Genomic DNA, 26,235 nt, shown 5'->3' on the forward strand with positions numbered 1-26,235 from the left:
TTCAGCATATTCCAGAAAAATTGTCTAAAGTAACAAATATGTACCAGCCCAATTATTACATTCAGAACAAGGATGTTGCTACATGCAATTATAAAGCAATTGTATCAATATGCCGCAATTATTACATGCTGAACCTGTGGTCATGTCTTCTGTAAGAAGTCACTGAAAGACTTGTCCAAGAAAAGCTTTACATCAACAGAGCAGCATTAACCACTCCATACTGCACGCTGCAAATTTCAGCTGTATTTTAATGACAGACTTGCTTCAATTTTATTTCAACAGTATAAAGTCTGAATCAAATATTTATTTCTTGTAGATCTAAAAGTTCGGCTTAATTCAACCTTCCTTGGGTAAGCAATGAAAGAAAGACTTGGCCTGAAGAGACCACTGCATTCCACCATTAAACTTAATTAACACGTTTGATCCCGAGATGTTTTGTGCCTCGCTAGTTTCAGCACAAGTTCAGGCTGCTCGGCAAACTGAGTACGAGCCCTGTTCAGTTCTTGGAAGTGCATTATATGATGATTTTTACCAGATTGGGCTTTACATCTTCTACCATGATAGGACTAAAGTCTGGAATAAAAATCCACCTGCATTTCACTAAGCATCTGTCTAGAATATACAGCAAATCTACTCCACTCCTTCACTGGTTCTTTATACAGTAGAGGGTCTGACAGCAACCGAGTCTTTGTATTACCAGTGCTTCACGGACTGAATAGCCTGGAGTTATAGAAAATAAATTATGAGCAACCAAGATAACACCAATATACTCAAAACTTTAACTGCCTACAGTTGGAAGCTTAGTAAACTAAGGGTGTTTGTGGAGATCAGCATGAACACCTAAAGGCAGCCACTCTCATCTACCCCTGGATGGCTGCATCAAACATACTGTCAAATCTAAAACAGGACATCAGCTGAAACATCCGTCATAGGACAACAAATAATGAAAGCCAAATGATGATGTGGGATTGGCTGACTGTACATTATACAGGCATGGTTATCCTACAGGTTGTATTAAATATGAGAGCCTAAGATTTATGTTATGGGTGATAAGGCCAAGAATGCTGTAAAAGTGAAAAAATATGGCAACAGTATGCAGTACATCACTACTACGATAATTATTTATATAAAAAGTTCCATTCTTAGACTTCCAATGTGTAGGAATAAAATTCGTATATTCAAAGACGACATAATAATAACCTGTCAGCTTGTGGTGATGGATATGTTTTTAATCCAAATGACCACAGTCTCCAGTCTACCTGTCATAGAAGGACACGAAAAATTGAATTTTCCTTTCATAATTCTTTAAGTTGAAAGGGAAAAACACAGAAGCGTGATAAGTGGCTCATTCCAGTGGACAGACGGACATGCAGTAGTAAAATGTATGAATAAGAGGCACTGTTCCTTCACTAATGCTATTTTTACTTGTTACACACCACAACTCATGAGACAGGGAAGGTATTACTTCCTTTGACTGTTCAAGTATACCCCTATATAATCTAAGTTATATTCCATACAATAAGACTTTGCTATAAAGACTAAGAAGTGTATTACATTATTTAGCTGTCATTTGAAAGCAATCCTGCACAAACCAGCACAAAAGCACCACTTGATGTACATCTTACTGACTTGAGGTACTTGCACACAAAGGTCCCCTATTCTTAAATTCTCTGCTACTGGCAAGAAGTATCCAACCTGTGTATTTTGATTTCTAAAAATTCACTCAATCAAGGAACCCTGGCAGAAATTCTAATAAATCTATCAGTCCCTTCTGATGTAGAAGGGGAACTACACAGTCCATTCCTGTTCCCTCCACCCACCACACATACAAACCCACACCACACATTGCCACAAATCGTCCCCAGCCTGCATTCTTCCAGGGGTAAAAATGACAAAGAAATTTAACTAAGTTAATTTTAAGTGCTGAAAATGTAGGCAGACTGCTCAGTTATTTCATTTTAAAAGATCTTCATTTTCCCATCTGTGTTATGGCAATTTTATTACACATTCGGCAAATTTACAGTAACAAGATGTTCCCCTGACAAATTAATCACTTTCCAAGCATTTTATCATATAAATAAAATATCACCTCAAGAGAGAAAATCAGCTCAATCAGTTGATTTAACCCATCTTTCAGGGAACTCGTCTGAAACAGATTGAGCGCGTTTTTTCTGAAGAGGGACTGCACATACATCCTCCTGGACTCCCAGCTCTTATAGTGAGTTTTTTCCAGAAGAAAATGTCTAAACTAGCTGATAAGATGCAAGATTCTTACGTAAGAACTACATTGCTGTGGTGACAGATCTCCATCAGGAACAGAGACTCATTTAGAAGTTGGTATGGGTTTTAACTGAGGAACTACATTTCCCCTTAAATCACCGATAACTACTTCCGCAATATTTCTCTGGTGTTTTCCAACAATCATAGTACAAGACGAAAATTTATATTGTTTTTAATAATCTGCTCTAAGGTTTTAAGAATCTCACAATAAAATAACACAGGTAAAACTCCAACCAGTTTTGCAGCTGATGAAACTGACTGATTTTTACTTGGCTTTTTAAGATTTCCCCAGTGCTCTCTACTCAGACACCAGCCACATCAGCAATGCAATATCTGAACAGTAGAGAAGTGGGTTCAATTCAAGCTTTCCCAAACTAATCCTTAAAACAACTCAATGCCTTTCTAGAGAGAATCTGTCACTGAAGCAATTTAACCTCTCTGCCATTTAACCTTTCTCCCTCTGCCCTGCTCCCCCTATTCTACTTTCCATTCAGGGACTGCCAACAACAAGTATAAACAAGAACAAGGACTACCTCTATTTGTTACCAGAATCTAAAGTTGTTAAAGCCAAAAAATTTTAGCCAGATTTGTTATTTTTTACCTGGAGTTAGTAGTATCGATACATGCTTTTTGTATTTATTCTAATACTCTGAAGAAATATGATAGCAAATCACCCTTTTGCCAGAAGAACCACCCTGCCAGACAGCACAGATAATTCTTGCAACATGACTATACTCTTCAGCAAGATATTTACAGTATTCGCAACAACAAAGTTGCGGGTGCCAAGGAAAAGAGAATTCACACATCTAGACAGCCTTTTCATCCCCTTTACTCTCTCGGCAAAATACTAACTTTACCTCCCCAAATACTAACCCATGAAAAATGCATGTAACAACACAACTTGCTAACTTACAAGCAGGAAAACACCATGCTTTATGGAACGCTATCAAATAGCAACATAAATGCTAGTATATGCTACTTAGCCCATATAATTAAAAATGCTGTAAATAGCCATATTAATACCACAAGGCATCAGTATTAAAAGCTGCAAGCTCTGCAACCCTGAATTGCTTAAGTGTTATCAATAAGGAATGTTTAGAGTAACAATTACGAATTTACATAAAAATTCAAAATTCCATATCCTACATGTATCTTACCTACTAAAACATTCCTGGTTTAGGTACTTTTAAAAGAATTACTCTCAGAGGTAATGAAACACAACAAAAAATTCTGACCATATAGAACAACTTCAGTTCTTTAAATGGATGCTGAAAACTCAAAACAAAAAAAGACAAAAAAGCACCAAAGACAAGGCAATTAATTATAGTACTTCTTAACCTTATTCTTTTCTATATTGGGAAAATCTAAATACTTGTTGTAACAGATGCAAGTGAACCAGGCCAACTGGAAAGGGTGTATTATCCATTGACCCCTTCCTCCAAGTACTCAGCCAGAAAATTTACTACCTGTATCAAGTGACTTATGCATGCAAGCTTTGCAGGATCAAGTCCCCAAAATTAGTGTTTCATTTAAGGAGCAGCTTCTTCAGCTTTCACTAGAAAAAAAGGGCATTCTAAACATGAAGTATGTGTCATGGGATGCTTCCTTCTTTCCTTGAAATGTAAACAGTGGAAATAAGTATTTTTTCCTGTTCTAATTAATGTAATCTTTTTAAAAGACTTGGAGCTGCTGGAAAGTGAAGTCAATGGAAAATATTTGGTTCTCAACCAGAACACAAAAATCAACCATTTTTGATCTAAACTCAATGCAGTGCTTTCCTTGAGCATGAAGTGTAAAGTTCAAACACCACGATGAGAAAAAGTACAGGGAGAAGATACTACTTTCTCCTCACTTACACCTTCAAAACTGAGCAAAATTCAATGAGCTTGAGTGACATCAGAATACAACTTTGAATCCAGCATCCTGTTAAATATCGAAGACTCAGGTGCCAGTGCAACCACTGCGGAAGTGGATGAATTTGAGTCCATGCAGTAAACACACAACTGCTTTCAAGATTCAGCTCACCTGGTTACAGGGTCTGGCCAGGATTTTATAAAAACTTGTGCAATGTTCAAACCAAAGCATAACAATACATAGCCATTTACAAAATGAAGGGCAAATCTTGCAGACTTCACGTAGGGCAGAATGCTCCAGAACGAGAAGCAACCTCGGAGAACATTAGGTGTTCCTTATTTAACCCAAATTCCTACTAGCATCCATTTACTCTGACAGTATCTAATTGAGGCAAAGTGTACTCACTTGGTACTCCTTTCACAGCCTGCTGGTGGACTTCAAAAATTCTGCACATGGCATTTAGATGCTTTGGCCTAAATGTCTGAGATGCACAGAATTCCTTCCAGTGGCTTTTCAATTAAAAATTACTCTTCTTTTGAAAGTCATGTCCTTGCAGTTCTGAAGTAGCCACTAATCCTTTTATACACCATAAAATATTTTCATCATTTTTTTGCCCTTGCATTGTTTCCTGATTCACCACAGAACATATACTGTACTCCTAAAATCATTTAACAGTGGAGTCAATCTACAGAAGAACGAGAAATCAAAGACATGGGAAGTTAAGAACAGAGTTTAAGTTATTTTCAATGGTTAAATTAATTTTCATTTAATGGGGGGGGATCATGTAACTTCGGGGATTACATTTTAGGTGGAAGACAGATATTCACAGTGACTCAGATACCTTAAAATAGTCTTCAGGATCTCAACTTTTGCAAACAAAACCTCTTCAATCTGAGGAAGATACAGGACACAGAACCTTTTAATTTGAAAGATGACAAAGTGGATTATTGGTTAGTTACACGTGCCAGTAGGGTGATCCATTACCATGGACGTTCTACTTCAAGTACACGATGTTGCCTTAATAGTAGCTAGAGCCTTATTGGCTTAAAAAAACGTAAAAAGGGTTTTGCATGTGAATTGAACTTAATAGGTTTGACATGGACTAACCTTAAAGAATCCAATTCACTCAAATCCCTTTGAAGGCTGCAGTTGAATTTCATGCAAATCTTAGAGAAGTAGCCAGGCTGTTGGGATTTCAAGATGCTGTGTCCCTTTCTTCTGCAGATCTAAAACCAGGCAAAACAACGACACAAAACCCTCCCACAATTTCAAGGATTCCTCTTAAGATGATTCTGTTTTTATTCTTTGGCCCAGTAAAGTTTGACATCTAAAATTTGAAAGCAGGAAGAATCTGATATCAGGAAACATATAAAAATATGAAGCCAATCTTTTGTTTTTTTAAACACAGCATTGGACTAATTTTTCACACATTTGAAGAAAAACCATAAAATCTGAAACAATACCACTATTGTTAAAATGTTTAGCATAGAATGATTCAAATTAATTTCCTATGCTCAAATCTAGCACTAATGATTTTTTTCTTTTCTAAAAATAATTCAATTTTAGCAATAAATAATCCACCATAGTCTAAACCTTCTGGTGGTCATTTTGAAATTCAGGCAAGCACCCTTAAAATAAACCTATTTATTTTTTCAAGGCCACTGTAACAGTATGAAATTCTGTTCGCTCACCCCCATTAAAAATATGTAAAAAGATTTAAGTGTTCTATGTACGTTTATGTAGGCAGAAAAGCATATATATATTTGTCTGTGTAACAATATATACACACTGACAGCTGGAAAATTATTTGTCTGATGACTGGATTTAATCTTCACCTGATAAACATGAGAGGAAAAGGAAAAGGAAAAGCATTTGTCAACTGCTTTTCCTCTTAGTATAAAGTACAGATGACTACAAATGTAATTAACTATAACCAAATCAAAACCACACAGTGTGTATAAAGCACCGACTATGCAAAGTAGTTATAAATTCTTGGTTAACAAAGGGCACAGAAAGCCCTTAAAGGAAATATTTTATTTCTGCTAAATTAATACCTAAAAGCATTACATTTCATCAGTTTCACTTAGGTTTAAAGTCCCCAAAGATTCTCCTCCTGAAACTGGCTATATTTTATGTGCAAACCAGGCTGAGAGCTATCTAAATCTAGATAAAACTCATTGGCTTGTAATCTTCACAATGATCTATACATCTAAATCTATATGCAAATCAAATGCTCTCATGCATTAACACATTCCAAAGCATCTAGGAGTAAGAGAGTGCTTTCTCCCTCTCACAACCCCCCTCCTTTGCTCCTCTCCCCCTCTCTTTATTTACACTAGCTACCTAAATAATTCACACTGCCTTCTTTTCAGCCTGAATGTTCTTCTGTTGAAGCCTGCAATGAGCTATTGCAGTAACCAGATGGACACATGAATGCAGCAGGTGGGACAGATGGCAGACCGCCCTGTCTGACGCTGGCTGCCTCAGCTTGGACTGCCTTTTCCTTCCAGGTACATTATCATCAGTGTAGCAGAAAGCAGTACGCAGAGCAAAAAAACCCTTTACATACAATACTATATGAATTAGTTATATAAATGACCAGATGCTTATTTGCTTTTTAAACCAAAACGCAATTTACTTAAAGTGTGTAAGAAGCATTCCCCCTCTTCCCTTAAAGGAGAAAAGTCCACCTCTGTTCTCCAGAAAGACCCAAGTGGTACACATAAAACAAAATGTGCCTGAAATCTTATAAAGATCTTAAACTCATGACTTCACAAAAATTTTGATTGAGCCTCAGTTTCCAAATAAGTCTACCCTTTCACAGGTAACTTCTAATTTTTTTATATAAATCTGTATCTTCTGGTACATGGTCACGGTTTTTAGATGAAGTCTTAAGAGCTATTACGCATACAGTGAAAAGCCTCAGTTTCCAACTATGTTAGTATGTTCCTTGACTGAATTTCTTCTGCTTCCCACTTCAGGAGATACTTAAAACTAATAGTTTATTACAAAAGATTTACTATTTCTACAGAAAATGCAAACAAAAGCTGAGGCAGTAAGTCTTTCTTTCACTGCAAAAATGAAGATTTTAATATGTTGCTTTCCTCTCTGGAATGCTGGGCAAAACACAGTGAAGATGACAGCAAGAAAAAACTGTAACGTGTTTCCAGCAAAAACACATGAAACTGAGAAAAAAAGAAATGTGGTGACACATCTGGCAGAGTTTGACTGGCATCAGTATCATTGTACCACCAAAGTTACTCTTTTTATACACAATGCATTGCTGTCCAAATGAGCAGAAGTGATTAACTTCATCTTCTTTTCAAATCAGCAGGCAACTGATTCAGTGTATGAACTGAAATCACTGTTTCAAGGACAATTTTTAAAAATCATACTGAAAAAAGGTGTTAAATGTAAGTGGTCAGTCAATGCTCTATGCAATCCTATAGTACCCAGATTTGTTTCTCCAACCTCTTCTCCCACCCCTTGTGCTATGTCAATGACAGCAGCCTGTGTTGCTCCCTGGCCTGTCTCCCTTTCACAGAGCTTTTCATTCTACCTCCTTTTCATTAAATGCACCTTCTCTGAACTGACACAGAGGAAACTACCCACCTCTCCCTCAAATGCCAGGCAGATTTCTGCTGATCTACAATAAAACAATCCATACTTCCTTGTTAGCCTGAAGTTAATACTTTTATTTTAAATTAAAAAAACCAAAACCACAGACAAGTTTTATGCACACGTACAGAGTAAGGCTGCACTTGCCGTATTAAAACAAAAAGTATGTAGTACCCTTTTCTGCAGCTTTCACGAATTGCCTGTACTTGTAGTCATCAAAGCTCCTGAACAGGAGCTACCTATATATTCACACACTGTACACCACAGTAGCATGACAGGGGTCTCTGTATATTACAATAACAGAAATACTACATAATAACAGGGTAAAACATATGGAATTGATTAGCAATTACACTCCACTATTGAATCAAAATATTATTTTTTTTTTAAATCAGAATAAGCAATTACACAGTGTTGAAGGTAAAAGAAAAAGTGTAAGTTGAGACATGTTCTGTGTTAGATTCTGCTCCCTCTGAGCATACTGGTATAACTGGAAAAAGAAACTGACTATAAATAAACCTGTATGGGTAAACGAGGACTGGTCCAAACCAGCAACTAAAGCCTGAAACAAACAGGAACTTATCTCTTTCAGAGATTTAAACACACTCAGTAGGGACTCAAATAATAATAAACATAATAACATAGCATCTAGTTTCATCTGGCCCAGGGAGAAGACATAGCAGTATTATCCAAAAGTTTATTCTTGTTTATTTCTGATCTGGCAGAAGCCAGGAATTACAGAAAACCTCAAGGGACAGACTGCTTTCATGGGATGCCTAGACTGATTTTGAGGCCAAAGAGGTTAAGCACTTCAGATAAACTTTGGATAAGCAGCACAACTTCTGTATGCTTATGTGTCGTAACTGAAAATCCTGAACTTAAGGTTTTATATTACTACCTCTCAGGAAAAAAAAAATATATAAATAAATAAAGGTGAGAAGAAAAAAAAAAAAAGAAAAGGTGAAAGAATCCAGGGATCATATGGTGAACTATGCACTACCAGCTTCAGAAAAGCATTTCAAGTTATAGTAACTGGTTTACAACATCACAGAGAGACTAAAAGCAGTGCACTTTACAGTCAGTTTACAGATGCTGTCACACAAGTCATGATTTCACAATGATGATATAAGCTGTTTTCTCAACAACAATATATGAACAGAACTCTGAACATGCAGGAACACCCTCTTTAAAAATAAACCTCTGAGCCACTGCCAGGTTGTCACAACAGGAACACACACACTATTGGAGCAGCAATCATAAACCCAAACTTGGATTCAAAACGCGTATTAAATTTGTAAGGTTGTTTCACTACTGATAAAAAGTCAGTACAATGAAAAATTAAGATTTCCCAGGCCTTCTGGTTTTTTCATCAGCAAAACTCATGGCTGAACTGGTGATGCACATTCTTAGCACTGAAACCGGTTGTGTATTTAACTGTATATGGGGAAAAAAAATCAGGGAAGAAAGAATGAAATTCATATTGTAAGGCCAGAAGACTCATGCTAAGTTTGCCCTAGTTTGGACATATTTTTACAGTTTAGGTATTATTTTAAAAGAATTGTTTTTAATGGATTTATTAAATCCACTAATTAATAAGGTGATGTGACTATTCAAGGTATTTTAGAAAATAAAATTGAGTACTTTTTGCTCTCGAACCTATTAAATTCTCTTTAACTTCAAATTTAAATTTTGAATGCAATCTTCCTGCTCCTGTAACTCTTGCCATTGCTTTGTGGACACCATGCATAAGCAAAGCCCTCATCATCTCAAGCCTGACATATCCCCTCAAAAATCAGACCTGTACCTCTAAAGAGGTATAGGGACATCTTGACAGTAAAAGAAGTTGAGTTGCACAGGTGTCTGTCTGTGAAGACATGATTTGGACCCTACAAAAGCAGCTATTGTTCATAAAGGCATTTCAGTAAAAAAAATTTGCATGGCTAAATACATATCTATAATCTGATAATTTGCAAGGAGTTACAGCTGATGAGAGAACACTGAATGATAAAACAACTTCATTCAGTTCTGTGAGGAAAGTAATTGTCAATCCCAATCCCATGAGAGCATCGTAGGAAAGAAGACATAATTATACTTAAACTGGACTTGATATAAATACCAAGAAGTTGATTTTCAAAAGGATCAAATTTTCATTAGAGCTCTGCAAACAGAAGATCTGAGGAGTCTTCCTAGGGCTGAGGTTGGTAGGACTTCTGAAAATGCTAACTACTTAAGGAAAAATGAGTTGTGTTTTTTGTGTTGGGGTTTTGGTTTTGGTGGGGGGGAAGTGGCAGGGTGTTGGGTGTTTAGGGTTTTTTTACTTTGTTTGGGGGGTTTTGTATTGGGGGTTTTTTTCAGGTCAAACTACACATGTTGTGTAAATGCAGCCTGATAGATACTAACCTCTTTTCAAAGTCTGGTCCAGAAATAATGGGAAAGAGACAAAAAAAAACCCCAAAACCAAAGCCACTCCCCCCCCCCAAAAAAACCACACACACACACAAAAAAAAAAAAAAAACACCAAACCCCTCACATTAGTAAAATTGCACACAATATTTACCAAAAATTATTGGTATTTACCAAACCTTAAACACATCTTTACCTAAAACATGAAAATTTCTCTGGTCAGGTAATATACTGATAGAAGCAGGGAAATGGGAGTAGCTTATAAACAATCCTAATATATAACAAGTAAATTCTGCTTCCACTGCAACTGTATCCCCCTTATTTTTAATACAAAGCATAACTGAGGGCAGATTTTGATGCTGAATGTAATGGATATCATAAATACACAGCTTTAAAAGCTCCCAAATATGCAAATGCACAGGAATGGAAAAGCTGCGTTTTTAAAGGAAATGTGTACGGAAGAAATAAGCACACATTAAACCCTAAATCGTAAAGGTGTAATTTCAAAAAGACAGTACAATCTACCAGCTCCCCTATGTCAACAACCAAAAAAATTAAATGCTGAATGCTGAGATTCCATCCTCCCTTCCCTCTGGTGCAAAAACTGAAGCACTAACTTTGAACACCTTGATGTTTGCCTCTATGCCTCTGGTTTAACACTAACAGAGGTCTACTCTTAAAGGAGGAAAAAGTGTCTTTTAAAATCTCAAATACATAGTAATTTTTGCACTTATTTCTCTGCAGCTGAGCAGAGCCATTTACATAGTCCACTGAACACTGTTTAGTAAACACGACAAGAGTGCTTCTATCTTACTGCCCTTGTAAAACCAAGGCAGGGGTTCTGTTTTTAGTGCACACTCTGGTTCAGCGTTAATCCTGTTTTATGTTGTTCACACCTGCTGCTGACTAGCAGCCTGCTGATGGGTTGTGGTTTGTGCCGCTCTGAGACAATCCTCACCAGCTTCAACAAAAAACCTAATCACTAAAGTGGAAACAAAACCTCAACTGCTACGCAAAAACTGTAAAAGGGAAGAACTGACATGCATGCCTCATTTTCCTTACTCTGCTACTCCCCATTGTTCATGATTTAAAATTCAGTTTTAAGTGCACATGCTTATATTTAGTCCTCATGCCTAGCTTTTCTAGTTCTTCTCCAGATAACAAATCTTAGAGACAAATATCATGGACACAACCTTTATAAATATATCCTATGTAAAACACCTCTTCCTTTGTGCCTAAGAAAACAATAGGCTTTGCTCTAACAGAAGTACTGAATGTTGATAAAGCATCCTTTTGTAAATCTTTACAGAAACAGTCTTTTGCAGATAGATTTTCCAAGAAACTTCTTTTAACACACTGTCACATGAAATTCAAATGTTACTGTTCTAGGAAACAGCTTTTTTTTTTTAATCACAACACTGATCTACACATTTAAGCTGCTTTTTTTTTTTTTTTAAAAAAGGCCATAAAGTCAGATCTTCTTGTCATTGATCCCAGCAGTAAAACACACCTATGGCTTCATTTGTACAGAAGACTGAATGCTTTACTAGAGACAAAAAGGTGATCGGTGATTAAAGGAATAGGTCCGGAATTAAACAGTGCTCATATCCAGAGAGAATAAGAAAATCAAGGAAAGGAAAACCAGTTACGATAGAAACCCTTTGTTTGGCAAACACATCGATGCAAATTTTGCACTGAGATCAGGTATAGAAATCACATGCAACTTCACCCACTCATCAAGACTCAGATGTGGGCACTGCTATCTACAACAAAGTTTTGCACTAGCAAAGTCTCAAAAAGGGAGGGCAGGACATATACTTTCACACCTACTTTAAGGTACTCTTTATTTATATGACTAGAATAACATAAAGAAGCATCAGAATATTTGGGGAGCAAACTATGTCTCCTTCATCCTGTTATGCCATCTTGGCCTATTTCTTTCTACAAAAGAAAAAGTAGAAAAATGCTTTCTGTTCAAGAGCCTAGTTCCTAGATCTCTTAAACACTATATGAACCTTTTCATAAATAAAATGTTCGTTGGAGGCCAGTCAAGGTAATTCTCCATCTATTAAAATTTATTTTGCATCTCATGGTGAAAGGTGTGCTGAATGACCACGACGATCCTTTGTGACTTTTTAATTCTGCATAGGAACACCAAGGTGCTTCTGCCTACATAGGAAGATAATATCCATCAAGCAGACATATGTATTCCATGTTACAGCTTTCCATCCAAAATTCATCAGCAGAAACAAACCGAGATCGATCAATCATTACATAAATTCAGCATTTAAACCTTTCTTGCAATTCAGATGTAAAACCAAGAAAAAAAGGGGTCAGTCTCACTTTGTCGTACCATCTCCATCTGAAGAATTTCTACCCCCTCTTTAGTCAACACAAGACTGAAGATACTGGCATAATGCCAACACTGCTTTTAAGCTCACACAGAAAATATTATGGGGTAATCTTAGTATTTCCTGGTCACACTCCCTTAGGCAACTCTATACTAGTGCAAATGTTACATCCTGGCAGTGAATCCTTGGACACAGGCTCCATTTCTTCATTGATTTCTTTTAAAATACTACCAAATCATTCATTTTTTAAATCAATTATAGAGACTGATCCAAAATCTACTAAAATGAATGGCATTCTTCCCATTTAGTTTTGAATCAGGCCACTACCAGTAAAAGCGAAAGATTTCTTAAGACAGACGCAAGGGCTTGGCAGCAGGCTGTCCTTCATACACTGGAAAATCTCTACTAACTTATCTAACAATGGTACAAAAACCCCACAGCAATTTTGTCAAACAGCTGCATCTGCAGTATTCCTGTTCCAGCATTACCTAATGCGCAAGTATCACACGTTTTTACAAAATTAAAAAAAAAGGGAGGGTGGGGGGAAGCCCCACCCCAGTCATCCATCAAGTGTACATCCAGGCCACTGCTCCTAAAAAATTTAATATATGCTAAAAAGATATTAAAAGACACAAGAAGCTTTCAGAAATAAAAGTGCTTCACAAACTGGATTTTAGTACTGCCAGGTGGGTTTTTTGCCAGATTATAAAGTTGACTTAAATGCCAGGATACCAGATTTCAGAAGAAGCAGCAGCTTACATATTGTCTAGTATTAGTGGCTGAAGTGTACTGCTGATTCCAAAGCTAGACTATCGTAATCTGTGGGTGAGAATAAATAAATAAATTAAATAAATAAAAATTGGCATTCCCTACCAACCTCGCTACCTGCTGCCTTCAAGCGCTCTTTTCAAGTATGGCTTCCACAGAAAAAAAAAGTTAAGACTACTTTATTTTGATTATAGTGCTTTCCCCAGGCAGGAATTTTTATTTCCGTTTGAATCTTTAAACCATTACATTTTCAGTGATGCATTTTTATATTTACAGTTGACATCTTCATAGAAGAATGAAACCTCTGAGCAACAGCTCTAAAGCATGAAGGTTGCCTGCAATAAGTACTTAAATTATTTTACACCCAAATGGATCCAGTTGTTTTTAGCTAAAATTTAATAAACCTTAAATCAATGACCTTTCTTTTACTGAAAGCCTGCACTTGGGAAAACTAACTTTCCCCAAGAAACATATTTTGGTGAGTAAATGCCAAACAAAGAGCTATTTAAATCCGAACATGTTCTCAATTTATAGCTTGTGAACATTCAGTTCCTAAATTCCCAACTGCTGCCTAATGTATAGAACAGTGGTGCCTCGGTTTAATCACATACCATTGATTTCAGAGTGTCACAGTGATCTCATTGACAGTAATCAATAATAATCCAAAATCAATCAAATCTACTCTTACACCATCATTCATCAAATTTGAATATCCCAAAATTAATTGTAGGCACATGAAAGAAAAAGAACCTGCAAATAAAATTTTCAAAAAAGGTACAAAAATAAAAATCAGTAAACTTTGAGAAGATAATAGTGCATCCAAGCAAGCTTCACGCCTACTGAGGTAAGGTAATGATGAACCATACCTTGCCTTCCCAGCAGAGACTCTTGAGATATATTCTTTTTTGAACATGAAAATACACAGCAACTGAAGGCAGAGGACATACTAGTAAATGATTAAGCATTATTTTATGAACAGCCGTGTTATGTGCTGAATTTCAAATGTGTTACCAGTATATTACAAAATGCACAAGTATGTTACACTATGAAGAACTGCACATTTTAAGTTAGCCACTGCACTTCATAGAGCAAGAGGGGAAAAAATTACTGAATTTCTGTACCAAAAGCATGAACAGATGTAGCCACTTATCAAAAGAGCTGTTATTGTTGCCGAGGTCTCCTCTCTCAACATATTCACCTGTAATTTTGTCAAGGTAATAAATCCTTCCATTCATTACAGCACACTCAAAAGCACCCTGCTATTTAATTTAAATGGAAAAAAGGCCCAAAGTGTCTAAAACATTTACTTTTGCTAATGTAAAAGTGCTGGCATTTTACTTCATTCCTGATAAGCCAGTGCCAATGGATGTGATTATTCTTTTCTTATTCAAAGCATATCAGTAGTTTGAAAGCACTCTAAATCTTATCAGGTGTATGAACAGCACAGTTACTGAAAACAGTTTGTACTGCTCCTCTCTCTTTCTGCCAGGCTATCAGATAAACCCAACTAACTAACTGTATTTACACGCAATCAAACATAAGCTGCGTCTTCAATATATCGTAGCCTGTTTCAGGCATGCTACAGGTTTTCTGCTTGACATTAGTTGTAACAAAAACGGCAGCAGTGAATTAGCTTACAACAAAAATACAGCCACTCTATAGCACGTAACACAACAGGGATGTGGGAAGAAAGAAAAAAAAAAAAAAAGAAGAATTTTCTGAAGTAAAGAGTGATCACTTCCATCTCAATATTTCACAGGTATTTACCTGGTGCTACTAGGAAAAGAGCATGGAAGCAGTAGGATTCAAATGCATTCAAAACATACCTGACACAGGACTTAGGAGCAGAGAAATAATTTCTCTTCGCTTTTTTGGGGGGTTTATTTTATTCTCTTGTCCTGTAGGAACTGACTCTGATTTGCAAGGGGCAAGAAAAAGACAGAAAGACAGACAGAAAGACAGAAAAGAAAATGGTTACAGTGTCTGAAGGCATTTAAATGCCTTTACTGTTTTTGTCGGGAACAAGACGACTGAGATTCCTCATGATCTAACCTTCGTCTGGCATTAAAAGACCCACCACAAAACCAAAAAACACCACTCCCCTCCCAAATAAGGCTGTCAGCAACTCTCCTTTTCATTCAGTGTCTCAGATACTGAATTTTCAGTGCTAACTACTGAGGAATAATAAAAGATGTACTACTTCAGAAGGGCCATGGCTTTGAAGATTTTGTTTACTGCACAGCCACAGGAAATACGTGCAGAATCTCCCTTCATTCTTCTCAAGAGTGACAGCTACAGTGTAGTAGTATTTGAAGAGTTAAATGTTAACCTGGCCCTGTGCTGGGCGCTTTTGGATAGCTACATGAGAAGTTCTGGAACACCAGGAGAAATCCTGAGTTTCAGCTCTTGATTAATTACAGCCGCCTTCAGGAGCTGAAGCTTCAGTCCCTGCGTCGAGCGCTCCTTCCCACCACCCCCAGCCCCTGACAGCCTTTTGCCGAATACCTCTGACGGAGCAGCAAAGGGCAGGCACGTGCCACCACCTGAGCCCATCTTGTGCTTCTGTCTGGACTCCCAGCGCAGAACGAGCCATCCTCTAGATTTGTAGGAGAACAATGAGCTGAATTAAGCCAAGTGTGCAGCGCCGGGTAATTCAGCCGATTGTTGTTTCTCCATCTGTGACACTGCGGCCTGGTGATTGATGGGACAGGTGTCATTCATACTAATGTCAGCCACCGACAGTGGCTGCGCAGCTCTTCAAATACCACCCAGCACCAACTGGGCCCAAGCAGCTCCTGCGAGAAGAACGATGGGGTGCCCGTGAGCTTTACTCAGCTATTGGGAATCCGAGTCTCACCCCTTTAACGCTCACGGGAACAGTTGGTTAAAGACATGGCATTTCATGCCACTTCAAGACATCTAATCTGTCCCACTACGTTAACGGCTGCTATGAGAACACTGCCAGGGAATTCTTTCACTGCTGGGAAAGTGAATATAATTTAGTAGAGGAAATCTTGCATTCATGGAACGTTAAACTACCATGCTGGAAATTTAAAATAAAAAAAAAATTAAAAAAAAATCCACTTTTTTGTTAGAATTTTACCATTCTCTGAAGATAATTTTGCTAGCAGTCCGTGTGCATTTGCTTTCGGAAACACACTCTAAATCTGTTTGGTTTTAAGATGGCACATGAGTTTTTGCTTTTATTTTTACTACATGTTTTTTCCTTTTTTTTTTTAAAAAGGGGTAAAATAATTGTGCTAAAGAAAACCTCACAGACTTTCTGAAATTAATTCCTCTGAAAACTATTTTAGCATTAATACTTGTCAACCAAGCATACCACAGTCCATCTAAGCAAGAAAATACCAACTTAAACATAAAAGGACATGGGCATTCATCCTCTGAAAAGACATGAACCAAATCCTGCAGACAATTTGAAGACAGAAAAAAAAAAATTAAAAGTAAACAAAGAGTACATAGAAAATTGCTTGATCCTTTCTCTCTGTTGCATTTTCAATATATGGAGAATTGTACAAACTGCCAGTAACTGCCTATACTAAGAGCACAGCTGAGAGTACATAAAGGAGTATGATTTCAGCATTTTGTTAACTATTGTTCTTTATTAGATTTTCCCATCTTGTATTTCCTTAAAAATATTCATGTGTGAGATTTTGAAAAGTGTTTCTTAAAAAAAATAGCTCTAGAAACAAACCCAGAAATAGGGAGAAAGGGGAAAAGAAGAGCAGTATCACGGGTAAGGATGGACTGAATAAAACAAGCCACCTCCTCCTCTCCCCACCCGTCCTGGCACCTTTATATGGGAAGGAATTTCAGAAATGCTCAGGAACAAGTCAGCACTACCTTTTAGATAGACTTTTTTCATTACGCTTGACAGTATCTGCACATCTGCACAACTTTAAATTGTTTAATGTCTAGCTGGCTTGGGGGGAGGGGGCTGGCTTATAATTTTAAAAAAATTTTTTCTCCCCCCCCCCCCCCTTTTTTTTTTTTTCTTTTGTTTGTTTGGATTTTTTCTGAGGCCATTCAAAACAAGCAACAGCAACTCCACATAATCTTCTCATTGTAACTTGCCAAAGCCATCAATCTCTGATCACACCTATTAGAATCTTGCTGTAGCCAACACTACATTTTGCGACAGCTTGACCAGTTGTTTAAGGAAAGAGTGTGTGATGGAGCAAAGCTAAATCGACACATCTGTGATACTTCTGACACCCCTCAGCATGGCTAATATTAATTTGTTTTCTTTGGCTAGGTAAGTGCTGCCAAAACACATTACATATGGTATGTAGTTCCAATCAAAATGATGAAAAGGAGATGTGCAGGGTTTTTTTCACTTAAAGCAACATAGAAAGATACAGAGGAGTAAGAGACATCCACACTAAACTACAGAGTAATAACTAAAAAATCTCAAATCACTTTATCTTAAAAGTTTGATTTCAGAATGCAATCCTTTAAGACAATCTGCCCTCCCACAAAGACTCCAGCTCAAATCTGCAAAGAGATTTTACACAGGGAAAGGGAATATAATTTTCAGTATATGATGAAAGGATATATTATTTAGACTATCCTACAGGTAACTCATCATATTTCAGTAGGCTATCATATAAATAAATGTGCACAATTCTGTACAAGGATATTATAAATGGCTTGATCAGACCGAGGACAAGGAACCTCTATTTCATACACCCCAATATACTAACTTTCTGCAGTATATGGAGACCCTTCTCCAATTTCATGCTTAATGTTCTGTGTTAGTGTCATGAAAAATACGAATTTATATTTCTAATAGTATTTTTTGTTTTGCCTTGTAAAGCATTTTGATCTAAATCAGAAAATTCCATCTAGATTTCATGCAAATTCAGAATAGTGACCCACGGTAAGAATTAGACATTCAGCAATAAAGAAAAACAGCATATGCTTGTCTTATACTCTGTAAAAGTACCTGTATCGTTCTAACTTTCATTAGGATGTTAACAGAGATTTTTCTTAGCAAATGTAGGAAGCTGAAGCGAAAAAATAAATTTTATTTCAATTTTAATACTCTGATTAAAAAGCTATGCTCCTTAATACAGGAAAATAATTGGAAATTAGGCAAGATTCCCTTTAATGCAAACCTGCTATATTAAGGAATAGCAAAGAGAAAAGCCCTTCTTTGTTTGAAGGAAACACAAATTAATTGAAAAACGTTACAAGCATTATGTAAACAAACCCAAGAGATTTAAAGCTTCTGTAACATAGCAAATACATAAATTGTTTCACAAGACACATGTCAAAAGGCAATCTTCTACTATATCTGTTGAAGTTACTCTCCAAAGTGCTACTGAAAAGGCAAAACAAAATCCTTTAAAAATAATTAAGTATTACTCTCTGAAATAGCAGTACGCAATTCAGTTTAATATTTTTCTTTAATGTTTCACAGTATATTTACTTCTGGACAAGCAAATCATAACAAAAAAATAACCTGTAAGATTTTTGGTGAGGACTAAGGACCACTAAAACAGTCTGTGTATTTTATATTTTTGTCTGAGGACATCAAGATTTATATTAAAAACTGTATGTAGGAGGGCTTTCCCCCCTAAAAACAATCATATTCCTCAGGTGTAAACTTAACTGTGTGTCCAAGGACACATGTAGCTGAAAAAACAGTTCTCTGATTGACAGCCAAAACTTACAGGAATATGAATAAATATTAGTCATGTAAATTACCTGGAAGAGGAAGTTTTTATAAAAAAATACAGCATCTTTTAAAAGCAAAACTGTGACTATAAATACAGAAAATGCTAGATTACACAGAGAATCTGATATAAAATCAAGTGCAAGTACTTTATCTACATAGCTGGCCAGGTCTCTTCTCATGGGTAAGAAAAAAAAACAAATTGCAGGTTTTTGACAAGCAACTGCATAGAGGGAAGTTATATAGCCCTGCATATACTTACTGTATACATGTCTGCGTGCGTACACACAATAACAGGTGTACATTGGACAAATTGCATAAGGAATACACTATATACCTGGAACACGCACACATACATAGATATATATTTGAACTCAAAATTTGCTGTGCATAGACAGAGGATTTCCACGTAAAATCCAAATATATAAAACAAAACCACACATATACATGCTTCTACAGATATGAATGCATGCATGTAGGATTATCTAACTCAAGACTAAAAGTAAAAGAGGATACAGAAAATGTAAAAGAACATGTAATAAGTGGAATGTCAAGCTGCAGCGACTGTTGGTGTCATCCCTGCACTATCAAACATACATATGAGTATGATTGGAGACAGAGAGGCTAAATATTTCACTGTCAGAGCATGTCGAGAAATGCAATTCATTTCTCTCTCATGTGCTTTAGGACAATGACAATTTAATACAAGGCTAGTGGATGTAAAAGAGATAAAAACTGAACAAACTGGCCCGGCATAATCACAGATTTCCTCTAGAGAGCTTGGTAGCGTGAGGCTCATATGCACTTGTAACGGATCAACATTTTATTGTTTCTTCCCTCCATGAATTTGCTATGAAGATGAATGCATAGCAAAGCTTATCTTATAGACAGAGGCTACTTTAAGCTTCAGTAGGAGCAAGAATTCCTCCCTTTTTTTTTTTTCTTACTTATCCTATGCATTTCACTTATCCTAGGCAAAAAAATAATTATTTGATCTACTTCCTTGAAAGGTTCAAATAAGTGGGTTTTTTCATTCCTACTTACACTTCCACAGGGGTGCAAGCAAGCTCCCTGTAGGTCAAGGGTCAATCGTTTAAAAACATTCCGTAAAATGAATAATCATGTCACTTATAAATAATTCATATTTTTATACCATGATTTTTCTATCATAATTTTGCTCTGTAACATATAGAAATAGAAGCATAGCATATGGACTGACGTATCTGTGAGAATAGACATATCATACTTCTTAGCTACTCTAAGCAAAGTAGGCTTCAAGTATTGTTAAATATTATCATAGACAAGTTACCTTCTGTATTTGATGAATAGCACCATGTATTTGAAATTAATTGCAAAAGTAGGGTTGGCTAATGAGGCGGCCCTTATCTTTTCTCAGCAGTGCAAGCACAAGTATTTTTCTGCTGGCTCAATATTTTTTAAATGCCCGAAGTGCTATTAACTAAGTTGAAATCTGATTAAAATATGAACGCTAAAATATTCACAACAACTAACGCAGTTTAAAAAAAAAAAAGGACTAAGGAAATTCTTACCTCTTTTCTTATCATTAAGCATGTGTTTTGAAAAATAATAATTAAATAAATTGTTCCCTACAGATTCTCCCAGTTGTTTTGCTTCCCATTAGCATCTTTGAAAACAGTTTGTTAAAACAATAGTTATTCTTTATTATGGAACTATGGGGATGGTGCCCTTCTACCTGCCTCGGTTTAAAAAGAAATTTGTAGGAAATGTTAAAGCTTAAGGACTGTTAGAAAAAGGAGAGCGTGCCTTAGGAAGAAATGGGGGAGAAAAAGTACAGAAAAAATTATCAGCCATTCAAGAGAATTAATGGATATCCACAAGGGCTTTGCTAATAACACGGGTTAATTACCGCTGCAACGCACCAGGCTCAGTAAATAAAAGAGCACAACCATAAACACATTAAAATGAGCAACCATCACTAAAAGAGGGGCAAGCCCCAGTAAATGAAAAGCTGTCAGCCGGGCATTTCAGCACAAACCCTTTATACTTTCTGCAGGATTTAAAAACTTGCCAGCAGTCTATCAAAACCAAAAAAGCAAAGACCTACAACCGGAAACAGAGAAGGAAGAACGGACCAAGGCCTGCCTGCTGCCCAAGGGGAGAACACAAGCAGAGTCTGTTCACTCACCCACACTTGGGGGCTGCCTCACAACACAGAGCTGCGTGCCACATTACACACCGGGTATGTGTCTGGAGGCCTGGAGACTTTTGACTTTAATATTAACTTTGGGCTTTATTTCTTAATAACTGTAAATAGCTATCTAATAAGACAAATGCATGAGGTTAAAGATCTCCACAGCCTGGAGAAACCCTGGAGTGTAATGAAGTGCTGCTTCCCACTTCACAAAGAAGCATTCTTCAGTCCACCCCTTTCTTCCCTTTACAAATGAAAGACACTTCTAAAATAAATTCTTCGGGAATTAGAAGCTATGCCAAAATATTTTAAAGAGTGAAAGCGACATAAACTCTTTTACATTTAGCATATAATCACCTCACACATAAATATATATATTTACGTGCTGATGCACGTGAGTATACACGCACTTATATTCATCCATACACAAACATAACCCAGACTCGCACAGTAACTCCACAGACCATTCCCACATTGCAACATGAGAATGGTTAGAAAAATAAAAAAAACGTGTATACCGACCATCACTGCACTGAAGTAATCGCATGATGTGACGCCTATGTCCACTTTTTAAATGTTACAACCACACTACACAATCTTTATTTGTCATCTGTGTATTTTATCTGTTGCATTGTAAGAATAAAATCTACGCACACTGTTAACAGCTGAATTTGTTTTGTGTTTAAATGCTGCTGTACATTTTTAAATGGAGAAAGTAGGGAAACTACTGAGGGTTCAAATTAATGAAACACAGTGAGACATCAAAGGGCAAATGTACACAGTGCAGAGAAGCTTTCTGGAGTTACAAATCTTCTCAGTTTTCTATGTTTGGCATTCAGAGATCATGTTTAAATTTACTAAACTAGTCCCGTCCCGTGTGTGTCATCGTTCCCCCCCGCCTTTTTTTTTTTTTTTTTTTTTTTTTTTGGAGTGTTTCAATTGCCTTTCCTTCTTCCAACAGCTGTGACAACTGTTAAAACAGTCAGTAAAATTAAGTCCGCTCTATAATCCTTTAGTCAACGTTACATTTTAATCAGAGGTTGAAGGAGATTTCACGTTATGAACGCACTGATTCATTTAGAATGATTAAACTGACACATATGTCAAAATGAGCAGATATATTTATTGCATCTGTTAGCTTATTAACTATTAGTAATTATTAGTGTTATTTTTACTGCTGAAAAAGCAAAAAGCCAAGGTTGCAGCTGGCTTTAAGTTATTGCATTCTTTAACGTGCTCTGCCTTAAAATCAAAGCATACCTAGTGATGGTCAGACAGATGTCTATGCACTCCCAAAATGTTCGGGCAATTTTTAGCTCAAATCCTCTCTGCCCTCATCCATAACATAAGAACTGCAGAAACTACTATATTTATTTTGTATGTCCTTATGCTTGAATGTGCATACGCATATGACAACATATAGTCAAAGCACAATTACTGTGAATATTAATAACATGTAAAACTCTGGGGCTTATTAATTGAGACAGAGAAGCAGATATGTTTCTGAATGTTAGTTATTTCTCTGTATCCACTCAACCACATGCTCGGACAATATATTGGGAGTATTTTAAGATGACTTTTAATTGAGCCTAAGAGGAAGAAAAAAATTAGTTTGAATCTCTTACCAGAGCCAAAAAGACATGTGCCCTGATTTCATTTAAATGCATCTACTCCAAGAGGCTTATCTAAACTAATCATTCAAATTAGCTGTAAGAAGGTAAATTCAAGAAAGCTCCTGGGGAGGGGAGGGGGGGGGGGGTTTTGGGGTGTGTGTGTGAAGCATCCACAAACCCCACCAAAACCCCAAACTTACCGTCTTTTTATGTATTTTATAAAAAACACGTTACTGTTAGTAAAAGCTGTGGAAACTGCATTCTTACATTTACGAAGCTATCTTACGCTACACAGTGGCTCACTGTGCACTGACCTACAAGCCATATCTGAGAGGGCATCCTACCTCTGTTTATTTCATTTATCCCAGAACATTACAGTGGGTTTCCCTACCTCCCCTTCCCAAACTGTATTCCTGCGAGCCAGGCTATTTGTTACTTCCCGTATTATTTCACCAGGGCAATCACCGCATTTTACTTTTCATCTCTGGCTTAATTACAAATAGCAATGCAATATGCAGACAGTAAGGACAGCTAGTGGGCATCCACCTATAATACACTGTCACCTCGCGATACAGCCTTTCCACAGACTGCGTCTAGGGCGACGCTGGCTATTAGCTTGGGTTTCTCCTTCGGCGTTACCGTCACTCTCAGCGTAGTACGAAGGCACGGCTACGTAAGTGGCTCGACATAAAGAAAAATGAATCGGTGACAGCTCCCGTGATATACTAATATTTAATCCCGGCTGTGGGCTGAAACCAAGTTCAGGAGCCACTCGTCAGCCCCAGACCGCCTGGTTTTGTTCGGGCGCCACGCTCCTCGCCGGAGACGCTCCGCCAGGTAGCTAATAAGTGCCGGCCAAGAACTGCGGCTCGTTAAAAAGTATTTTGCTGCTTTTCGTAGGGAAAAGCAAGCGCAGAGGGCCACGCCGCGCGGCACGGACCCCCGCAAAAGTACAGAACGGCCCCCCCGGTCCCTCAGGCTGCCCGGCCGGCGCGGCGCACCCCGGCAGGGCGGCCGTTACCTCAGGGCAGCGCGGCGGCCGGCCGCTCCCAACCGTCGCCCCAGCGGCGCGCGGGCGGGCGGGCTCGCTCCCTCCCTCCTTCCCTCCCTCCCTCCCGCCGCCGCCGCCTCACAGCCGGCGCTGACAGGGGAGCCGGCGCACCTGTCAGACTGCGAGCGCCGGGGCAGGCAGCAGGGCCGGGCGCTCGCCCGCCGACAGCACCGCTCCTCCCCGGCGCGGAGCGGCCCGCTGCCGGGCGCCTCCCGCCCGCCCCGCCGCCCCGCGTCCCCGGCGCGCAGCCGCCGCGCAGTGCCCCGGGTCGGGTCGGGTCGGGTCGGGCCGGGCCCGACGCGCCCGCGACGGCTGACGCCCGCGGCTCCGGCACAGCGTTACCTGCAGCGGCGTCTAGGCGCCTGTCATGTTTTGGGGCAGGCGGCGGCGGTGGGGTGGGGGCGGGGAGCGGTACCTACTCTTCCTCGTAGTGCAGGGAGAGCGGCTCCGGCAGGCAAAGTTCTACCGAATCCATGTGCGCCCGGCGACCATTCTTCGTGCGCCCCCGCGGTAAATCAAAGTTTCCGTGGCCGAGCGCCGCGCACTTGGCACGAGTGCTCTCCGGGCGAGGCGGCGGCGGCGGCGGCGGCAGGCGCGGCCAGTTGGGACCAAAAGCTCGCCCGCGCGCCTAATCAAGGACTTAAAGCCCCGCTCGGAGCTCATGAATATGAAGTAGGGCTTTACATATGCAGTCCCCCCGGCCCGGGGGGACGGCGGATTGGTGGGGCGGCGGCCAATCAGGCACCAGGGGCGCCGGGGCGGCCCGGCGCGCGGGCCGCGCGGCAGGTAGAGGGGTGGGGACGGGGGAGCGGCCTGAGGCGGCGGCGGCGGCGGCGGTTGGGGCAGAGCCGGCGGACATGTCCGCGCCGGCGGCCCGCCGGGGGCTCCGCTCCCCTCCCCTCCGCTCCGCTCCCCTCCCCTCCCGGCCGCCGGGAGGCCGGCTCGAACTTCAGGCGCGGTTCGGCAGGTACCTTGGCAGGCTCCCGGTTAAGGGCGCGAAGGATTGCGCGTAAAGGGAGAGGAGGAAGTTTGCGCTGCCGTTGCCGGTTGCGGCGTTTCGCTGTGGCGGCCGGGGCCGGGGCCGGGGCCCGGCTCTCGGCGTCCTCTCCTGACCGCTGCTGCTTCCTTAACCTTCGGAACTGCTCGGCGCCGGGGAAAAAAATAAATAATAATAACACCACCAAGTGCAGCCTGCCGAAGCTTCTGGGTAACTCAACTTTTCATTGTCATCCGAGTTGCTGGGCGGGGGGGCGGGCGGGGGGGGGGGGGGGGGGGGGGCCGGGCTGGGATTTTATTATCTACAATAGACAAAAATGGACATAATATAGAAATACTTATTTATGAATATGTAATTATCTATTTAAAAATTAAAAGCCTCATCTTGTGCTTACTATAAAAGGACATTCCTAACAAAACGAGCACTCCAATCCATTCCTTAGCAGCACGGGCGCAACTGGGAGCGTAGACAGGTATATGTGTTCATACGCAGGTTAGCTACACCTTAACACGGGTATATGTAAGGTGTATGCCCCTGTGCGAATATTTAGATGTATATATTTAGATACAGTAAAGAGAAATAAAAGCTCCAGAACTGATCAGTTTCCTCTGTAACTGTGGAGGGATTATAGTGGACTAACTCAACCTGCCTCATTTTAACAAGATAAGGACTGCGCTGTAGTAGGTCTGCATTAGTAAATCTGGGAGCGTGCGTAGACCTCTACAGTGTCTGAGGGGTTGGGTTTTTGTAAAGTAAATTTTACCAAACTAAAAAGGAAATAAACACGTAGCCCTGTATGTATGCCTGCATAAAACACCACCAAGCCCAGTTCCAGCAAACCGCGGCTTAGAGCCAGCTCAGTTGCTCATCTCTGTCGTGTGAAAGATCCCTGATTAAACTTGTTCCAAGAAAATGACCATTCTCAAATTTAGAGACGCTGTTTGCACTAAAACACACGCACACCCCCCATTTTTGAAAGGATCAGTAATGAATTGGGGGTGCATTTTTTTCCTCTCAAAAGCTACTATTTTTACTTAATATTACAACTAAGACAGCACACTTATTTTCCATGTTCAAATTGTTTCTGCCCCTACCAGTGCAAACAGATGTAGGCTATTTCTGGCAAGAAAAAAAAAAAAATATCCCCTGGAAAGACCATAATTTTTTTATAATTCAGCTCAACTCTTATAAAATCTTTTGTGACTGGAGCCCTAACATGATGCAAATGGCAATCTCTTAGATCAAAACAAATCAGTGCACACCTTCAGAATGCATTAATACCATTCACAAAGGGAACGCAAATGCCCTCTCCAAATCTGTTTCACAGCATTTTACCAAATGAATACAGCAACAGAACCCAATTCCAAAATATCTAAGTTCAGTAGATGTGTTTGTGTATGTTTACAGCAGAGAGATTCCAGTGCTATGTATT

General features: G+C 39.1%; 1 protein-coding gene across 15 annotated transcripts in view; it reads right to left on the reverse strand.

The window, feature by feature from the left end:
* The window catches only part of ESRRG (estrogen related receptor gamma), a 409,846-nt gene that overhangs the window by 142,847 nt on the left and 240,764 nt on the right, over positions 1–26,235 (reverse strand). Inside the window, exon 1 of one of the 15 annotated variants that reach the window (XM_049833516.1) lies at positions 24,226–24,422. The exons of 13 other annotated variants lie outside the window; for them this stretch is intronic. In XM_049833516.1, the coding sequence (XP_049689473.1) occupies positions 24,226–24,281 (56 nt within the window). In that variant the 5' untranslated portion in view covers positions 24,282–24,422. Of the gene's footprint in view, positions 1–24,148; positions 24,423–26,235 lie in introns of those variants that run through there. One more of the 15 variants, XM_049833525.1, reaches the window with a different exon arrangement.

Source organism: Accipiter gentilis, chromosome 30 (genome assembly GCF_929443795.1).
Source record: "Accipiter gentilis chromosome 30, bAccGen1.1, whole genome shotgun sequence".
In the NCBI taxonomy this organism is placed as follows: Eukaryota; Metazoa; Chordata; class Aves; order Accipitriformes; family Accipitridae; genus Astur; species Astur gentilis.